General features: G+C 43.6%; 3 protein-coding genes across 3 annotated transcripts; 1 reads left to right on the top strand and 2 right to left on the bottom strand.

Annotated features, from left to right (window-relative positions):
• Positions 1–1,727: 1,727 nt before the first annotated feature.
• Positions 1,728–2,933, bottom strand: LOC120784666 (transcription factor HES-2-like). Its single transcript, XM_040118644.1, has 3 exons — positions 2,889–2,933; positions 2,611–2,706; positions 1,728–2,285 (listed from the first exon to the last, which is right to left on the bottom strand). Exons 1-3 carry the CDS (start codon positions 2,931–2,933, stop codon positions 1,728–1,730), a joined length of 699 nt encoding a protein of 232 aa, XP_039974578.1.
• Positions 2,934–6,410: 3,477 nt separating this feature from the next.
• pbx2 (pre-B-cell leukemia homeobox 2) lies at positions 6,411–13,384 on the bottom strand. Its single transcript, XM_040118614.1, has 8 exons — positions 13,058–13,384; positions 12,325–12,398; positions 10,504–10,748; positions 9,352–9,542; positions 8,979–9,114; positions 8,608–8,749; positions 8,073–8,167; positions 6,411–7,171 (listed from the first exon to the last, which is right to left on the bottom strand). The coding sequence occupies exons 1-8, from the start codon at positions 13,297–13,299 to the stop codon at positions 7,091–7,093; spliced, it is 1,206 nt and encodes a 401-aa protein (XP_039974548.1). The 5' UTR covers positions 13,300–13,384; the 3' UTR covers positions 6,411–7,090.
• Positions 13,385–13,855: 471 nt separating this feature from the next.
• On the top strand, positions 13,856–17,244 carry LOC120783625 (G-protein-signaling modulator 1). Its single transcript, XM_040116715.1, has 5 exons — positions 13,856–14,376; positions 14,840–15,400; positions 15,713–15,878; positions 16,140–16,369; positions 16,571–17,244. Exons 2-5 carry the CDS (start codon positions 14,858–14,860, stop codon positions 16,709–16,711), a joined length of 1,080 nt encoding a protein of 359 aa, XP_039972649.1. The 5' UTR covers positions 13,856–14,376; positions 14,840–14,857; the 3' UTR covers positions 16,712–17,244.
• The last annotated feature ends 814 nt before the right edge of the window (positions 17,245–18,058 follow it).

The raw sequence follows: 18,058 nt of genomic DNA, 5'->3' as shown, positions 1-18,058 counted from the left end.
CTTCCTTTCAGGGCGTACTAATTCCAACAGACAATAAAAGTGCAAATGGGGTTTCTCTTTTCCTTTTCCCACGAGAAAGAGCCAGAAAACGGTCTCCCGTGCCGCGTCGCTCCATCACCCAGTGATGTAAAAGCCTTGACGTGCAGGTGTAGAAAAGTTAAAAAAAAAAGAATGACTATTAATACGATTTCAATAAAGTTTTGAGTTTAAAAAAAAAAATAGCTGTATCAAACCTCAACAGTGTGGCTTCCTCTACAGTTTGTACCTACGTCGGAGTAAAGTTTCAGCCCAGGTAGACAGACTCTTACCCATGAACACGTGACCACATCATTTATTTTTCGTTCTGCTCACAAATGACCTCGGACTCTCCGGACCAAAAGCGTCTGGCGCGGCTTCGAACGGGGCCGCGGGAGGCGTCCAGGCGCGTGTTTGCCCCCCCGTGGGGCGACGCCGGCCACGCGCAGAAAACAAATGGTAAATAAAATCAAACGTGAGCTAATAATACGAGAAATTATTAGAAAAAAAAAAATTGCACAACATTTACAGTAGCAATATATTTATGGTCAGGCGTCTTGTGGGACCAGAACAGGTGAATGGAAACGTAGAGTACCAGGGCTACATTCTGCATGTAAATATGGTTAAAATAGGTTTTTTTTGTGGTAAATCTTTTGCACAGACTGCTCTGGGCTCTATTATCCCCCTTTTCTTTTTTTCTTTTGTCTCGGTTTAGGCTTCTCAGGCCGAGTGAATCACGTGTGAACGGGGGCCGCGTTTGCTGTCTTTGAAGTGAGGACTGCTACCGAACTCTTTCACCTCGACCTCCGGACTTCACACCCGGAGGATGTCGCCCCCGCTGGAAGCCCTGCCCCTCGACACCTCGGACCCGAGCCGCGAGGGGGCCGTCAAAGGGCAGCCCGCACAAAAGGCCGGCGGTTTTCGCATGTAAGCTTCAAAAAAAGGATCACCGACACCGTGCCATTCCATTCTAAGAAATGCTTTTATTTTTCTTGTATAAAAAAAGAATACTGCTCACCATAGGGAGACATCCAGAATAAATTAGTGTGCAAAATAGACAAGGTATATAATTAAGGAGAATACAAGTTGTATAGTACACAGAGCCACAGGTGTCATTCATGCCAGCAGACATCATGGCACACAGGTGAAGGTGAGGTGCTGCGTGGGGCTCTCCCAGCCTCGAACCCCTCTGAGGTCCCACACCTGGAAAATGCGACGGACGGACACTCAATCATTACCCAGTCGGGACAGCATGTGAAGCAGGTGGTGGTTCTGGGCAGTGTGCGGCAGACGCTTCAGCTCCGTGGTACTCACCTCTACACTGGCTCTCCAGCACAGCAGCAGTCCCTGCCGGACAGCCGCGCTCTCTCCGCGCGACCCGGCTCGCGTCTGTCTCAGTCTGGGAGAGTCCCTGCGCCTGTCAGCGGAGTAAATGGCTGCCCCCGCTGACTCAGCTCATTCGCAGGGCGTTAAACAAGAGTAGTGAGTCAAGCCGATCACACATACAGCACATGTACAAATGAGATTTTTACATTATTTACAGGCTTTCGAGGTTGCGGGCCAATACCAACACTGTTATGAGTTATCAAAGACCATTGTTCGCGAGACTACAATGCAGATATTCTGTAAGGAACAATACAGGTGGCCCCGGTGAATATTAATCAGTTGTCAGAGTCATTAAAAGTTCGGTCTCAGGGGTCAGTGCCTGATGATCAGGGCCAGGGCCTCCACAAAGTCTGGCTGACTGGGCAGCTCTGGGACGGGCTCTGCTTGCTCGCTCGACTCGCCACCCTGACCTCAAGCTGACTTTGCTTCTGAGGGTGTTGGGGGACTCTGGGAAACCCTCGCCGGACTGGACGGCGGTAGGGATGAACTAAACTGTTCACACCGAAGGCCCGCGTATGGAGTCTGTGCATAGACTCCTGCCTAAGCATCCAGAGAATGGACTTTGTCCGAGGCAGAGGGCTGGCGGAGGAACGGGCCTCGCTTCTCCTTGGGACGCCTGCAGAATCGGCGTCCGGACGGGCAAAGCGAGCGGCAAAAGATGCGTCCAGTGCCGCTCCCAGCCACGGGCCTTTCCCCTCGGGTCCCAGGAACTGAGCAGCCCTCTGCAGGCAGGCGGAGAAGCCGTCCTGGTAGGAGTGCTTCTGGCCCCCGCCGCCGCCGCCGCCGCCTCCGGCTCTCGTCCGGTCTCCCTCGGCGGTGTTCTGGAGGAAGAGGACCGTGTGTTCGAGTATCTCAGCCTTCTCCACTCTGTGCTGGGTCCCGGCCTGCAAGAAAGCATCAGAATGAGTTGATGGGGTCTGATGGCCACAGTAAGAGGCATTTTGTAATTGTACGCAAACACTAAAATGTCCCCAGATTTATAAGGTTTGATACTAAGGTCTCACAGTAGGTCAGTATCCTTTTTTTTTTTTTCACAAAGCAACATTATATTTGGTACTTGGGATGTAACACAGTTTTTACCCCTTAAAATACTAATCATTGCATTTTAAAATAAATGAGATGCAGATGGAAACCACATGACGCCTGCTCATAATATCCACAAGTGCACTCGGAGGTTTTTTGGTTTTGTTTTCTGTTGGTCTTTTTTACCAGTTGTTGGGGCTCCTGCAGCAACATGGTTCTCAGACGCTCCAGGCTGCGGTTCATCCTCTCCCTGCGACGTTTCTCCACCTGAGATTTTATGAACTAGAAGAGAAAAGACAGAAAACATTGTGGGGATGACCCAAATGTACAGTAGCGGGTCTGTATGTTGGACAAGATGGCCCCTTAATCCCGGATCTAAAACAGTGTAGTTCTGCTAAACCAAATGATTTTACCCAGAGTTGTATCTGGGTAAAAGCGGCAGTTGTTGTATAATCTTTTTTCACCTTTCTGTCGTTCGTTGCATCCCGCGCTTCCTGTAACAGTTTCATAGTAGCCGAAGGTCCAACGTGTGTCCTCATCCAGCGGCCAGAGAGGCTCCTTCACAGTCTGCAACTGATCAGGTGAGTGAGGCTCCCGTCCCAGACCGCTTCTTTTACTCCCTGCCAGTCCCTCGGACTCCTCCTACTTGTACCACCCAAATTTGACGATCTGCCCCCACCCATCCACTCACCAACCCCCCTTCCTCTTGTCCCACCGCCTTGTTTTGTTTCTTTATATCCAGTAATGTACAACGATAACAATTTAAACCAAATAAAACCTACTTATCGTACAGTTTACTCGGACGAGCCCTCGATCCCACCACGAAACGAATCAGTCCTGTGCTCAAGATTCCCAACAAGACAGAGGAGTCTGAAGTCTCACATAGGCTGTGACGCGCAAACCCTTGCGTAAAAACCCACGCGTAAAGTTACAGGAAAACACACGATTTGAAATGTTAAAATACGGAAAATGTTTATTCACATTCGCTCTGTTTCTTGATGCGAAAAAGACAAACAGTCTGATACCGGGTGACCTCGCCGCATCTCTCTGCTCCAGCGGGGATAAACGGAACGACCCCGAGCCATCTTCTACTTCGCCGTTTTCCCCTGATGCCGGATCGGAAAGGGCTTGTGGTTCTAAACGGCCGGTTACAAACGAGGTGATTTTTTTTTTTGGGGGGGGGTAGATTTGTGAGAATGTTGGCATTGCTCTTCGATTCATGAAAACAACACACAAAGTGGCTTTAGCTTATGTGAAAACAAACGTCCTCACGAATCTTAACACGGATGGTTAAAGGATTTATAATCGTAATGACTGTAGTTTTCGTCGCTATTTCCTGCCGCTCTAAAATGAGTTTTTAGCGGCATGTTTGTGCTTTTATTGTAGCCGATTTCTTTTTTCTTTTTTTTTTTTTTAAATCCCAACTTATTGGTTTTCCCAGCAGGATTTCCAGTTTTCCCGTGACACCAGATTGACCGCCGTAAGATTTCTCGACGAAGGGACTTGGATGCGGTAAAAAAAAAAAAAAAAAAATCCGCTCAGTTGCGCCACTCGGAGCGCGCGGACCATTTGTGTCGCGTGTACCGTTTGAGGTGCGAGCCGCTGGACGAGTTCACACTTGCACCCATCTGTTCCGCGGGTTTATGAACGCACCGGTACTGGTGACATTTCCCCCTCCACGCCGACACGTGACTGACGCCGGATCGAGTCATTATTTGTAATCTACTTATTGTTGCGTCAGGATCATTTTCCAGACGTGGCTCATCAACGTCCCTTTGGAGCGTTTTTTTTTTTTCTCTTTCTCTTTTGTTCTCTCCTTTCTGCGACTATCACCTGTGCGCCGACTCAAGGCGAGTGCCAACCACACTTGACGCCTCTGCGTTTGTCGGCCCCCGCTGTTTTAAGGTTTTCGCATTCACACCTCCCGCCCTCACAATGGGCCGCGCGTGCCATTTGGGGGCAATCCGGTCTCGTGCTGGCGCGCGGTTCAGAGCCGCAGCTGTTCGACATCTGCCTTGTGATGTGTGTGCCTTTGATGCTCCCCGGCGACCGTGGGAAGGTCGAGTGAAGGTGACGACGCACACGTGACAACTTTCTGCGTTAACGTTTGAAGCAGTGGCTCCCAGATTGGAGGCCCTTCATTAACATTATTCAAATGGGGCCACATGCTTACAGTCCTACCGCGTTTACCTCCACGCGCCTTATCACCTGACCACAGCTTAAACGTTTGGTTGAAGGGAGTAGCCTGCTCACTTAACTGCGTAAAACAGCCCCTTTGAATCATAAAACAACTCCCTTCACGGCGAAGAAACATACAAATAAAGGAAATCTTCACGTTTTGAAAGAGGGGTTGGCTTCATTTGGTCATTAGAAATTTGTTTTCACATTGATATTTTCCTATTATTTGCATTCTGCGCCCGAACAGATGTCGTCCAAAGCAACATTTTCGGGATGCAAATAGGCTAATATCACGTGATCAGTCCATGATAGCAACTGCATGGCCCGTTGGCAAAGACCTCCTCCATGAAGACCGATGAGGACCTTCGAGGTCTAGCAGTTCGCAGTTTCGGAGTCCTGAAAGTACTGTGCCAACGTTTTGGGCTCCAAAAGTGAGTCAAGATTTCAATGAATAGTTTTCCTCTATCAGTTTACTTCATACCAACACATTCAAGTCAATACTTGCTGTGACCACCCTTTCTCAAGGTGCTCGGCCTGTAGGTTGTTCCGAGCGTCTTGGAGAACTCGGGGCCCACCGTTCCTCTGACTCGGTGCTTTCGGTGACCGTTCTTTTGCGACTCTGGCCGTGTGTCTGGGCTCGTTGTCCTGCTGCAGAAGGAATTCGGGACCCGATCAGGCGCCTCCCCCCGATGGTGTTGCGTGAATCTAAACATCTGAAGACCCTCTCAGGGAGACTGATTGTCACAGGATCAGTTCATCCAACTACAATGGAGGTGACTGGAGTTTTGTTATCGGTGTTCACAGCAATAAAAAACAAAAACAAAAAAAAAACAAAGAACTTGTAAAAACTCGATCACTAACATTTCTTTCCAGAGAAAAAACACGTGTCTCCATTACATGGCCGGTCATGGGGGGCTAGGGGCGAACCCCTGTTTGGTTTATGGTCATTTTGTTAAAACTTTTTTTTGGCTTACTTTCTAATTAAGTTTGGATTCTAGCTAACTACTGTTTTTTGCACTGTGGCATTACTTATTAGTGGTTGAGTGCTGTCCTACTATTTTGTGCATGTTTATTGTGTTGTGTGTATGAGTAGTATCCTCTTTTTAGTTCTTCTCTTGATCACTGTCTTATCAATGAATATGAACTGCGTCAACACAATACAGACGACGACGTGTTAAAATGAATGTTGAGGCTAGAACAGAATTGCTCTTCTCAGACAGGGCTATAAGGCGATTGTGCACGACGTTTCTTGGTTGATATTTCGCTTATTTTTTATGCAAATTCAGTTACCAATCTGCATTTGATTATGTGACCTACAACCAAAGCTGACATCTAGTGAACTTGAGTCTTTTGGGCTGTTGCCCACTTCCCTCAATTGATAGTCCGACCTCGTACGAATACACTGGACAGTACAATAACATGCGGTTCAGTTTTCACTACCTCTTCAGAGTCAAGTGTTCTGTTCACAACAAGATATGCAGAGTGTTCAGCTGGACGTTATTATTGGTGAAGACTCATTTCTATCTATGTCTAGATTTCATTTTAGTACCGTAAATTTAATTCCATTAAGCTCCGTTGCATTGGGGCGAAGAGAAGAAAGACATAAGAGGTTTGGCTAATAAAACCAAAACTATCCAATGGCTAGATACCATTAGAAGTGACGTTTGGAGTCTTCTGAAATTTGAGTGAACTAGCCCTTTAACACAGCCACCTATATGTCTCAAGCTTTTGTTTTTTTTCTCTCTCTTATGACCCCTTGACTCAACATAAAGTTTGACTTGGTCACCAGCTGGTTGTGAATACAGAGAGTCTTTATTGTAAAAGAGGTAGAGAGAATACAGGTGTTTCACTGTACAGAAAAAAAGACAGCACTGTTGATATACTCATTCAAACCATTAATATGGACTCAGACACACCTCATTCACTTTACAGGGACACGTAAGCCCGGTAGAAAAAAAAACCAAAACAAAACAAAACAGAGAAACAAACACACAAAATCTTTGGGTTTTCTCTATTGCCCTTTCATTCACTAAATGCATTCTCTCTTTCTGAGCTGTTAAAATGAAAATAGTTGTAGCACTAATAATAAAACAGCAATAATATTAATAATAATGATATAGTGTGCTAAAAACAATGATAATGCAGTCCCATCCCTCCCCACCCCCTTCCCAACCACAAAAACACCTCAGTAACATGTCAAAAGTAGTGGAAAACAAACCCTACAACCCCAATAATAAAACCACACTTGCATGCACACAACACACACACACATTTTCACTCTACCATCCGTGCACTCAGCTAATCATACAAACATAATAATGACCAACGCTGAGCTGTAAGAAAAGAAAACAACGTACATTTAAAATAATCAAACCAAACAAACATACAAAAACAACTGCAGCCAAGTGGGAAGTGTGATATCATTCTTTCTGTCTTTTCCATCATCGGTCTTTCCGTCGCTGTCGTTCTGTGCCAGCGGGTAGGGCCGTCAGTCAGAGTTTTCTGAGTGGTCGCTGTGGGGCGAGGTGCCCGGCGGGGGCGAGTTTCGACCCTGCCAGTTCCCATTTGCCTGAGAAATCGAAAGGAAAAGAAAGAGGAAACTAAGTAAACAAAATGGTGTCAGAAAGCACTATGCAAATCACTGTGTCTGCATTGTACTTGGCTCGACGTTATTGTGTCATTTATCGGCACATCACCTGTGGATTTAGCCCCTTAACCACAAATGGTGAAGAACGTTACTGCCAACTATCTTACACAACCTCAAGATGCTTTGAAGTCATTTCTTTTTTTTTCTTTCTGGGCAGCTACCAGTGTCAGTTAATGTAAGAACATTGACTTCAAAAGAATCGAAAGTAATCTGGGGTACATAATCCATCACATCAGGTTTTGTTTTGTCAAAGTTATGCTACATTTTGTGGTAACGCAGTTGACGGCAACCGTTCTTTGATGGTGTGTTAAGGGTGCGTATTGGAAACATTAAAATCCAAGACCTTGTCGCAAGGTTCTGAAAAGCAAAGTTTGGTTGTTTCAAGTCTTTCAGAGTAGATTTTCATAGCTGACTGATATGAATGAAAACGAAAGCCTGTCTGGAAAAAAGTTGATAATAACACAGGACAAGTGCCAACAGTAAAAACAGTTTAAGACTAAAGTACATAAGAAAAAAAAATAGATGAAATGTGGTAAATGTGAAAAGAATTAAAAACAATTAAGTAGATTAGAATAAAATAAAAACTCGAACAGATAAAAGACATGGACAAATGAAATATGAAGGAATAATACATGAACGCAATAAAATAAATGAATAAACATAATAAATAACGGCTGTAAAATATTCTACTCAAAGGCCAAGCTAGAGGTAGGTGTCAAGTTTGATTTTCATGGGATTCGTTGACAGAAAACAAAATATACAATATCTCCAGCCTTATCATTTCAATGTGCGTTTAACTACTTCACAAGTGGTATTAAATTACCTGCACTCCCATTTGGTAGGCGGACTGCTCGCCATTCACGGGTGGAACCCCGAGGAACAGGTCAGCTGACCCAGACAGAGAGAAGGACCCAGACCCTGACGAAAGACACAAGCAAGAAGCAAACCTCAGTACTCATAAGTTTTACACATAGACATTAACAGTCCTGTCTTTGGAGCAGTTTTGAGTAGGAGGCTTTAAAATTTTAAAAAAAAACCACGTGAAAAAAATCCTGCAATAAAAGAAAATAAAAGCAAAGTTAATAGTGCAACAGACCTGTTCAAAACCAGACCGACATTGAGATGAATCTTTCAGCTGCAAAAATCGCTTTGTTCAGTACGCTCTTTTCTCGTCGTCTGTGGTGGCTTTATGAACGGCAGGTACATCCGCGCCTCAAGTTACGCACTGAGTTCACAAGGGCAGCTCATCAAGATTATCAACAATTGCTGGGTGGAGACGAACCGATTCGACGAGGTTGGAACTAACAGCATATTTCACTGCCTCAAGGCAGACTGTGGCTTTCATTCTCCCGTCGTACCTGTCGAGTTTGGAGTGTGCGGGGAATCGTCGCCCTGTCTGGCCCCCAAGGCTGTCTTCATGGCATAGAGGTTGGCCTCCTCCTGGAATTTGCCAATGTTTTTCTTGTAGCGGATTCTCTTGTTGCCAAACCAGTTGGAGACCTGGTGGAAAGAAAATAAAATAAAAAGACGATACTCAGTATACACTCCCACTTTTGTGGGAGGGTTAATCCTTAAAATGCCCAACTTTTAACACTGAGCAGCAGATTCAAATGCAGACACTTGCTTTAACATTATGTTACTGAGGAATTATGAGTGGTTTGCCTTTACGATTGCCTAAGCACAGGTGCTGAACACTCAATCACACACTACAGTACGTTCAGTGATTCACCTGAGAGACGGTGATTCCGCACTGTTTGGCGAGTTCCTCTTTGGCTTCCTCACTGGGGTAAGGGTTGGACAGGTGGGAGTAGAAATACTCATTGAGAACCTCTGTGGCCTGTTTGCTGAAGTTACGCCTCTTGCGCCTGGATGAGACACAAGCAGGTGATGAGTGCTGGAAAAAAAACAACTGTGATTTTATTTTGTTAGTAATAACATTCTTGTCACAGTTACTGTTTGGTCACGGTCCCCAGGCCCTTTCTGTGCACTCACACACACACACAGGTCTAAATGGCTATTGTGTCAATAGAATACGCTCCACAAAAAAATAAATATACTTTTTATCTGGAAATTTAAGGGAAAATCCAACCTCACCAACCCACCTGGCATCGAGGAAGCGGGACCTCAGTATCATGACTGCCTCACAAGTGCTCTGCTTCAGCTGAGTCTGGATCGAGCTGAACTTGCGGTGGATGATGGCCACCATGCGCTCGATCTCCCGCGGGGTCACGGGCCGCGTGCGTGACTGCTCCCTCAGCAGGTTCATCACATGGGTTGTGAACTCAGTGCACGCCTGGGTAGGGCAGGCATGAGAGGACAGACAGTGAAGGACAGAATTGTGCAAAGCAATGCAGCTATGCAGCTATGCATTTTATTTGATGTTTTTTTGCTATGATTTATCATAGTCTGTCTGATTTGTACTACATGGCATTTTTTTTTTTCTAGAGTGGAGAATGTCATGTCACAATAAAACCTTCTGAAAAATGCCAAGGTTATTTTTCTGGTTAACAAGCATGTGCACTCAATGCCCACTTTATTAGGTACACCTGTACAATCCAATGCAATTCAATACAACAGTTCCAACAAAAGTTCTACCTTTTTATGTATAAATTTTATAATGTTCATGTTTTGTTGATATTGTCAGAAATGTGTAAATTCAATTATTGGTTTATTACTAAGGTCGTAGTTAAAAGGTGGGGTTGTACTGGACAACATCATATTGAGAGATTTTTTAAATAATTTTTTTTCCTCCCAATTTGCATACATGAAGGGGCAGAATATTAGAAACACATATAAATATAGAGTGCAGCACATATAAGCATAATTACAAAAGTGCTTCAGATAATTTGTTTGTCCCAGCAGTAAATTCAGCTAAATCTAAATGCTCCATAAAGTGGCTAACCTCCATACAGCTCTGGAAGGGGAAGGGGTTGCTGTGTGTATTAAATGTGTAGCAACACATTTGAATGGCGTTTTAAGTGAGAGCACACATTGGGCCTTTAGCGTAGGCTAGATTTTGTGTTGCTCTGGTAATCTTAAAGGCGCCTCCTCTCATACACAGATATGGAGTTTCTACCTGGTCTGTTTTGATCAGCAGCATAAGAACAAAAGTGTATTCCCAGAAAAAGAAAAGTTATGTGATGTGAACTCTAGACCTAACATGCCAATGGATTATGCTTCTGGCCAACAGCTTTTTAGTACAAGCAAGCGTGCACAGGCAATGTCAGCGCTCATCTCCTGTTGCGACACGATACCTGCTCATACTTTTCCAGCTCAGTGTGGTAGATACTGCGAATCTGGCTCAACTTGCTTTTGTAGTCGGAGTGCTCAAGCGAGCTGTCAGGTGACATCCCTCCCGAGCTTGTGGCTGCGGACACGGCAGCAGCAGCCCCGCCACCCTTCTCTGGCCCCGCCACACCCTCTGCCAACAACATGTTGTCCAGTCGTACCAGCTGAGGATCCTGAGGCTCCTCCTCTTGTGTATTCCTCATTGACAGGCCTGTCAATAAGACAAATCTCAGTGTCTATTGGTTTTGTTTGTGAAATACTGATAAACTATGTTAAGGTACATTACACATTAAACTTTCATCCAAATAAATGAATCCACTCGGTCTCCCATTTTCATAAATTAAATTCAAGCATGCATTTCCTTTGTAAGTGCAACTCCTGGGTTTACTTTCTTAAACTTTGTCCTGGAAATTCGCACAATCAGAAGCACTGATGCACTGTATTTGAAAATGGAGAAGTCGTTCTATTCTATTTGCCGTAAACTTGTTTATTGAATCGCTCTCATATACTGTTTACTGTTTGTAATTACTCTGCTCAATATTTATTTATTACCCACATCTGAACATCCTATTTCGGGGGATGCGACAGTACCTTTTAACAGCATCTTTGGAGTAATCAGTTTTTACATCTATGCTGTTAAAGAGCAGCTTGCCTTCTACCACAAAGGATAAAATGAAAATGTACTTTATAGCGTGAATGAAATCACGGTTTAAGTTAAATTTAAGACATTTGTTGCAGACCTTCTCAATACCAAACAGATGCAAAAATTAATACCTGTTTGATGGTCATACCAAAAAAATATGCCTGAAAACCAGTAATGACAATGTGACCTAGAATAAATTATTATTAGATAAAAAATTTTTCAATATTTCCCAGCAGTATAACAATAATCTCTCTCTACCTAGACACAGAACAGTGGAGGAGGATTGATGGATGGGTTAACCAATGAAAAACGATTCGTTCATTTAACTTCATTGAAGTTTTTGCTACATTCGACAACTGCCCATTACGAGATGATGAGGGTCCTAGTTAGTAACGGTGTTTGCTACAGTTCTGATGGTGCTGACTGAAACTCCTACAATCCATAGTTGAAACCATCTCACTTCTAGTCTAGAAGTGTCTCCCGAAAGCAGAAACAAAAACATTTTATAACAAACATTACTGCCTATTCCATGCAAAAGAAAATATTTAAGTTAAATTAAATTTAAGGCTGTTTAACACTTTCTAAGGCCTTCTCGAGGAAACTGAATTCGGTGCTTTTTAAAACCGTGAAATGTAGAAATCCTGGAAATCATCTAGAAGCTTTGCTCTCCCACTTCTTACTTTTCTGTGACACCAACTGTTGCTAGGATTGAACTTTGCTCAACTCTGATGCTGCATAGTTATGAACCAACCAGAAACCTTTAACATGTATTGTATTGCCCTGTAGGGATTATATGTCTGTTTATCCAGCTGTTGCCCTTTGTCTCTATTTTTATACCAAATTGAATTTTACATAATAGCTGTCTAATGATGTTTATCTTCCTGTACCTTCCTGTCCTGTTTCTTTTTGCCAGTGCAAGTAAGACTATTGACAGTTACTGACAACCGGAGTCAAATTCCTTTTAAATTGTTGCAAGCTTGGCCAGGAAACTCGTTTGAGATCTATTGGCTTCTGATGAATCAAAGTCTAGCAGTCTAATAACGCTGTAATAAGCCAGGAGCTCACTGCACATCAAAACGAAATTAAAGGCACGATGGCTAACGCGGACAACATCACAACTCGTATCAAAATAACATTAACATACCAGTTTTTTCCTTGATCTCGCACAAAACGCTGAACAACGCAGGTTTCATTCGGTGACAGTTGAGTGCATGTTTCCTATACACAAAAAAGCATAACAAGCTAAGTGTGAGCAGGGGTAGAGTGGCAACATGCTAATCGAGCAAAACAAAAACACAATTTGAGTGACGGACCGACTACCTTTGGCATGGCTAATTCAGCAGACGTTAGCTTCTGGCTAGCAGTGAGCTAAGAAGGCAACCGTTCGCTGGCAAGCTGCCTGTCTGCGGTAGCCAGCAAGTTCTGTTGTATTTTCATTCGTTTACGCAATATTTAAATCTTAACATGTGCAGAAAATTGCTGTTTTAACGCTGGCATTAGCATTAGCTACCTCTTAGCTACCCATTGTAGCCCTAGCTAGGGAGCCTTGGTTAACGCAGCTTAGCAGGCTAACAATGGCTACGTTTCAGACCAAAGCTGCGAAAAGAAATACGTGTTTGCAAATGAGGGCAAAGAAACAATAAGCACTAGGCTAACGTAACAGCAAATGAATACGAACTGGTTATAACAAAAACAAGTTTGTTTTCGTTAGCCGTTGTGGGCTAATCAGTTAGCTACTGGCTACATAATCTAAACAATAGACTGAAGTTCAGGAAACTTTGCCACTACGGATCGGAGTCGACAAAGAGGCAAAACAAAAAGCATCTGCGCCGTCAATAACCTTAGAAATAAAGAAAACAGTCAAAGTTGTCACTAACTTTGCTTGTGCCTCGTCCAAACTTTGGTCAGTGATGGTCATTATTTGCTGCAGTATGTCACCAATATCTCTGCGGGTTTCGTGTCCGTTTTCTGTGCCCTCGAGGCCCGGCTCCCCTCCGTCGGACCGGTGCTGGGAAGGCTGATGAACGGAGTTGAGCGCATGCATCCCGGGGTGGCCGCTCATGCCGAGTCCCCGGCCGTTGGAGGGCCCATTGCCCGTCAGAGGCTGCTGCTGCAACATCTTCAGCGACGCACAGTGGCGACGACTGCTGCCCAACTGTGCTCACAGGCGACCAGATCCGATGCATCCCACAAAGCAGGGTCCCCTAGCGATTGACAGGGAAAGGTACAAGCCGTGTCAACAGACTGCAGCATGTGATAGACAGTGTTTTAGTGTAGTACCAAATTAGTTAGCGTTAAATGTAACCACAACAACAAAACATCTGCACACCCTGCATTTTCAGAAAGCAGAAGTGTGTGTGTGCGTGTGTGTGTGCGTGTGTGTGTGTGTGTGCGTGTGTGTGTGCGTGCGTGTGCATGTGCAAGCGCGCGCGTGTGTGTGTGTGTGTGTGTGTGTGTGTGTGTGTGTGTTTCGCTCGCGAATAACGAAGAAACAAGATCTAACTAAATAAAATGGAGATAATTGTATTTGCTCTGTTGCCCTCCTGCTTGTGCTATGCCTGGTTACAAGCACATAGATAGAAATTTATATTAAAGACATTACTTTTTTAATTTCTCGGGTTTAAAAGTGATAATTCCACTTAGATAGCTTCTCTCACTTGTTTGAGTCTACTTCTCCTTTTAGCTGCAAGTCAACAGGATGTGAGCCAAAACCACAAACTTTTCAGAGCAACTGTGCCTGTTTCAACATGTTGCAGTTGGGTCTGACATAATCAAATGAGCAGCAGTTAAAACAGCAGCTCCTTACAGCTGCTTTGACAGCCTTGACTTCATCTCAAATGATAAAAAAAGACTTTGCTCGGGACAATACTAAGACTAAGCAAATGCATGTTGCTGGTTCCTTTTGCTTTCGACAGCAATATTTTACAATGGCACGACTTGTCATATGTGGGCCAAATAAATAGGGGTGGGCTGTGGTAAGAGGAACAGGAAGAGAGGAGTCGAGATAGAGCAAAGGTAGAAAGGCAGTCAGAGAGGGTGAAAGCTTCACACGTCGGCATGTGAAACTCTTCATAGCGGGTTTTTTTTTCTTCATAAAGATGCTAACGGGACAAGTATCAAGCCAAAAAAATGCAGTGCTCAGTCTGTGCTGACTTCAAAAGATGATGCTTTGAAGCGACACATTTCAAAAGATAAGGTAAGAATTAAATGACTGAATTTACATTTACTGTATTATACACAAGGTAACGTTTATGAGCAAAACAATAGGAGAATATAACTATCGATAAGAGTTAGAGTGAAAATTTTGGCAAAATATACAACAGAAATCATCAATTGGCAACAAGAAGTTGACATCTGTGGTCACATTTCACACACTGTTGTTGTCGCACAGCCTACAGAAATATATTACTTACAGTTGGATTTTCGGCTTAAACATCTGTAGCCAACGTGCTAGAACCTGCCAGACTGGTTTCTCATACAGTTCTTTTCAAGAGGAAGTCACAGCTGCTCCAGAGCAGTCTTCATGTGTATTCCAAGTCAGGGTTATGTATAATATGTATGTTTGCCGATTATTCTTCAGAAAAATTGACAGTGGGGTTCTCAAAGTCTTTGACCTAAGATCTATGACCTACCCCTGTTTCTGTGTATCTTCTTGTCAGGGTTTGACAGCGAGCTTAATGGATTCCACAGAGATCAAAGTTGAAAAGGCTGAAGAGGGGCTCCTGGAACCTCTTGTCATCACCGAAGAAGGAGACATAACTGAGGGTGTCGCTGAAAGACGGGTGTTTAGGAGTTCAGCTATAATCATACTGAACTTCAGGGGAGAGTCGGTTCTGAAAAAGGAAGAGGAAAACACAGGAGAGGACAAACATGAAGAAGATATAGCGAGTAAAATGTGTTTGGAAAAGCGGAGCCCGGAAAAAAAACAAACCAACACAGAGGGCGACCAGACAGGAGAGGTTGCTGTGGATGAAGGGGACAAACAGGATGATGATAAAACAGAGGAAACTGAGAACATGAATGATGGACAGAGCAGAGGTGATAGGAATAGTGAAGGGCAGACAGATGAAGTGATGAGGATTCGTGAAAAACTTGAGAAACCCAGTGACGCAGAGGATGAAAAGGTTACACGAGACGACCCTCACCTGGACGTAAAGAAGTTAAATTCATCAGAGCAACAACCTGAAGGGACACAGAGCCAAGAGGAGGATTTAAAAAAGGTTTATAAACTGTTATTTTATTTTAGCTTGTGCCCTGAGATTACCCCGGCTCGTAAATCACGTAGTAAATCATGCAGTGAAAAAAATGTTTTTGTAATGTTCTTGATTTTACCAACCAGCCACCGTGTACTCTACGAGAAAAACAATCTCATGATGGAAAAACAGCAGGTAGCACTTTGTTACTGAGCATGTGGGAATACGTAGGAGTCAAGTGAATTCTTTTGCTGTGCCAACAAACAGTGTGTGCCACTCACTGGAAACCTTTCTTCCCTCCCTCATTTTTTTTGCTGCCACCTACCCACATTTTCCCAGGCTCAGCGCTTAACCCCTGACTTCCCGGAGGCACTGTATGAGCTGCTCTGCACCCTTCAGGAGGGGAGACGCCTCAATGACCAGCGCTGCTCCTTCAGGCAAGAGAGCGGGGTCAGGAGGCGGAGGTGCCACTCTGAGCCCAACACAACCAAACCCGTCAACAGAGGTGGGAGCACTTAGAGAGACTAAAATCTGTTTTTAAGCACTAGATTGATGAAACTGATGCAGCTGTTGCATTTGTTTCCATGTAGCGGTGCTGACTCATGTTGATCAAGCTGAAAAAACACGAAACTACCAGTTCTCAGTGAATCAAAATTGTTTTGAAACATGTGCAACTAGCATGTTTCCGTGTCTTTCCTTGACCACTGACCACTTCAAGTCTCCTGCTTCCTGACCATCAAAGCTCTTTTCTCTCGTTTCTCCACAGTCATCTTTTCCTCCATGACTTCACTGCAGAAAGAAGAGTTTTTTGAGCTGGTGGCCACCGCTCAAGCCCGCCGGCTGGATGACCAGAGGGCGCAGCTCGAAAAGTCACCACAGCCAAAACCAAAAGCCAGAAGCTTCAGAGGCAGCATAAAGCAGCTCTCTTTTGTGAAAAAGCCTGCACCAGTTCCTGTGCCTAAAGAGGATCTCTATAATATGATTCTCACGACACAAGTAAGCCATCTGAAGCAGTTGCCTTAAGCCACAGGGTCTTGTTAGCTTTGTTTCTTAGAAAACTGTCAGATTCTCATAAGTGCACAGTCATGGCAGAAAACATCTTGCAAAACTTCAGATTCATGTCAACTTATGCAGAGACTTATTCGACATTATACATAATTTCAGGCTTTCACTTTCACAATGAACTTCCACCCACAGGCCCAGGGCAGGCTGGAGGACCAGCGCAGCAGGGCTCCTGGTCCCATGGATGATGACGACTTCTTCTCCCTGCTCCTGAGGGTCCAGGGGGGGCGCATGGACGAACAGAGGACTGAACTACCGTGCATGCTTCAAACCTGACATGGAAAACAAAAGCTGTGGGGCTACTGTGGAAGTCATTCCAGTATTGTAGGCTTTTTTTTAGTCTGATTTCCTGTTAAAAGTGGGGTTTTGTTGACCCTGATGATGCTTTGTCTTAGGGAATTATTTTCCCTCTTGATGGTGTTGTTCAGTGTTAAAGCTGATGAGATTGTAGCAAAAACGCTAATGTTTGAGTATCAGAGCTTTTAACATGACTCAACAACTCTCCTGATGAGATTGTGAAGTTTACTTCCAATTAGGTTTCTTTTTTGCATCCCTAGTAAATAGGATCAGTAGATATGCCTTTTTACTGCCAAATCTTGCAGTTTATTGAATGTCTGCAGTGAGTGGTTGAATGTTTTTGTGTGTGTTCCTGTTCTCAATGTGGAAGAGGCAGTCCATTGATCTCTGTTATTCTCCTTTTTTTGTACAGTAGATATTAAATACACCAGGAATGGTGGTGAGGGGATGGTAAGTCCAAGGCCACACAGTGCTTGGTTGTATATGGATAATTTTCCTCCAAAAATAAAGAAAGCCTGTATCTGAGCCATTTGCATCTCTCCATTTATTCAATTTGTCCAAAATGTTATCAGGAAAAAAAAAAAGAGAATTAACACAGGGTCTAATAAGGATTTATTTAGAGCATGCATTCTTTCATTTTTATTTATTTTTTCATATCAAACACAATGGAGTGTAACATCAAGCAGTGACACTACCAACGATGTGTAAAACCTATTCTGTTATTTTCACAGTGAATCATCACTGGCTAGCTAGGTTCACATTCCCGCAATCTAGATAACGTCTAATCTTTCTAAAACATCCTGTTACACATAAATCAAAACATTCACGTAGAAACAGAGGAGCTTGTAATGTCTCTTTTACAGTACAGAACAAATGAGTCAGAGATAAAGGTGTTCACTTTTTTTAACTGAACACAGGGTTCAGAGTTCCTTAAAAGTGAAGGTCATGTCAACATAAAGGAAAACAGTGGATACTTATTCAACGACATACTATATATATATATATATATGCAGTATTTGTTACTTAAATTTTAAGAGACAGAGCGGCTTATTTATCCATCTGAAAGTAGCTGTACAACTTATTTTAAGTAAAATATTCAGTGTTTGTATCAATGAATATTAATATAGAGAAGAGGACTTAATAAAACCAGTGTTGATTTATAAATGCGGCAGTAACCGTGAAGTCCACTGACAATAACTCTGCTTTACAGTATTTGTTGCTACATAGAACATGAGAGTTACTCATTAAAACCTTTGATCCAACTCTTTGTTTCCAAAGGTCTTGCAAAAATTCACACACATAATCAGGGCCACTTTGTGTCACCAG

Source organism: Xiphias gladius, chromosome 22, assembly GCF_016859285.1.
Source record: "Xiphias gladius isolate SHS-SW01 ecotype Sanya breed wild chromosome 22, ASM1685928v1, whole genome shotgun sequence".
In the NCBI taxonomy this organism is placed as follows: Eukaryota; Metazoa; Chordata; class Actinopteri; order Istiophoriformes; family Xiphiidae; genus Xiphias; species Xiphias gladius.
Note: the sequence above shows the minus strand (reverse complement) of the source record. Positions and strands in the feature narration are given on the sequence as shown.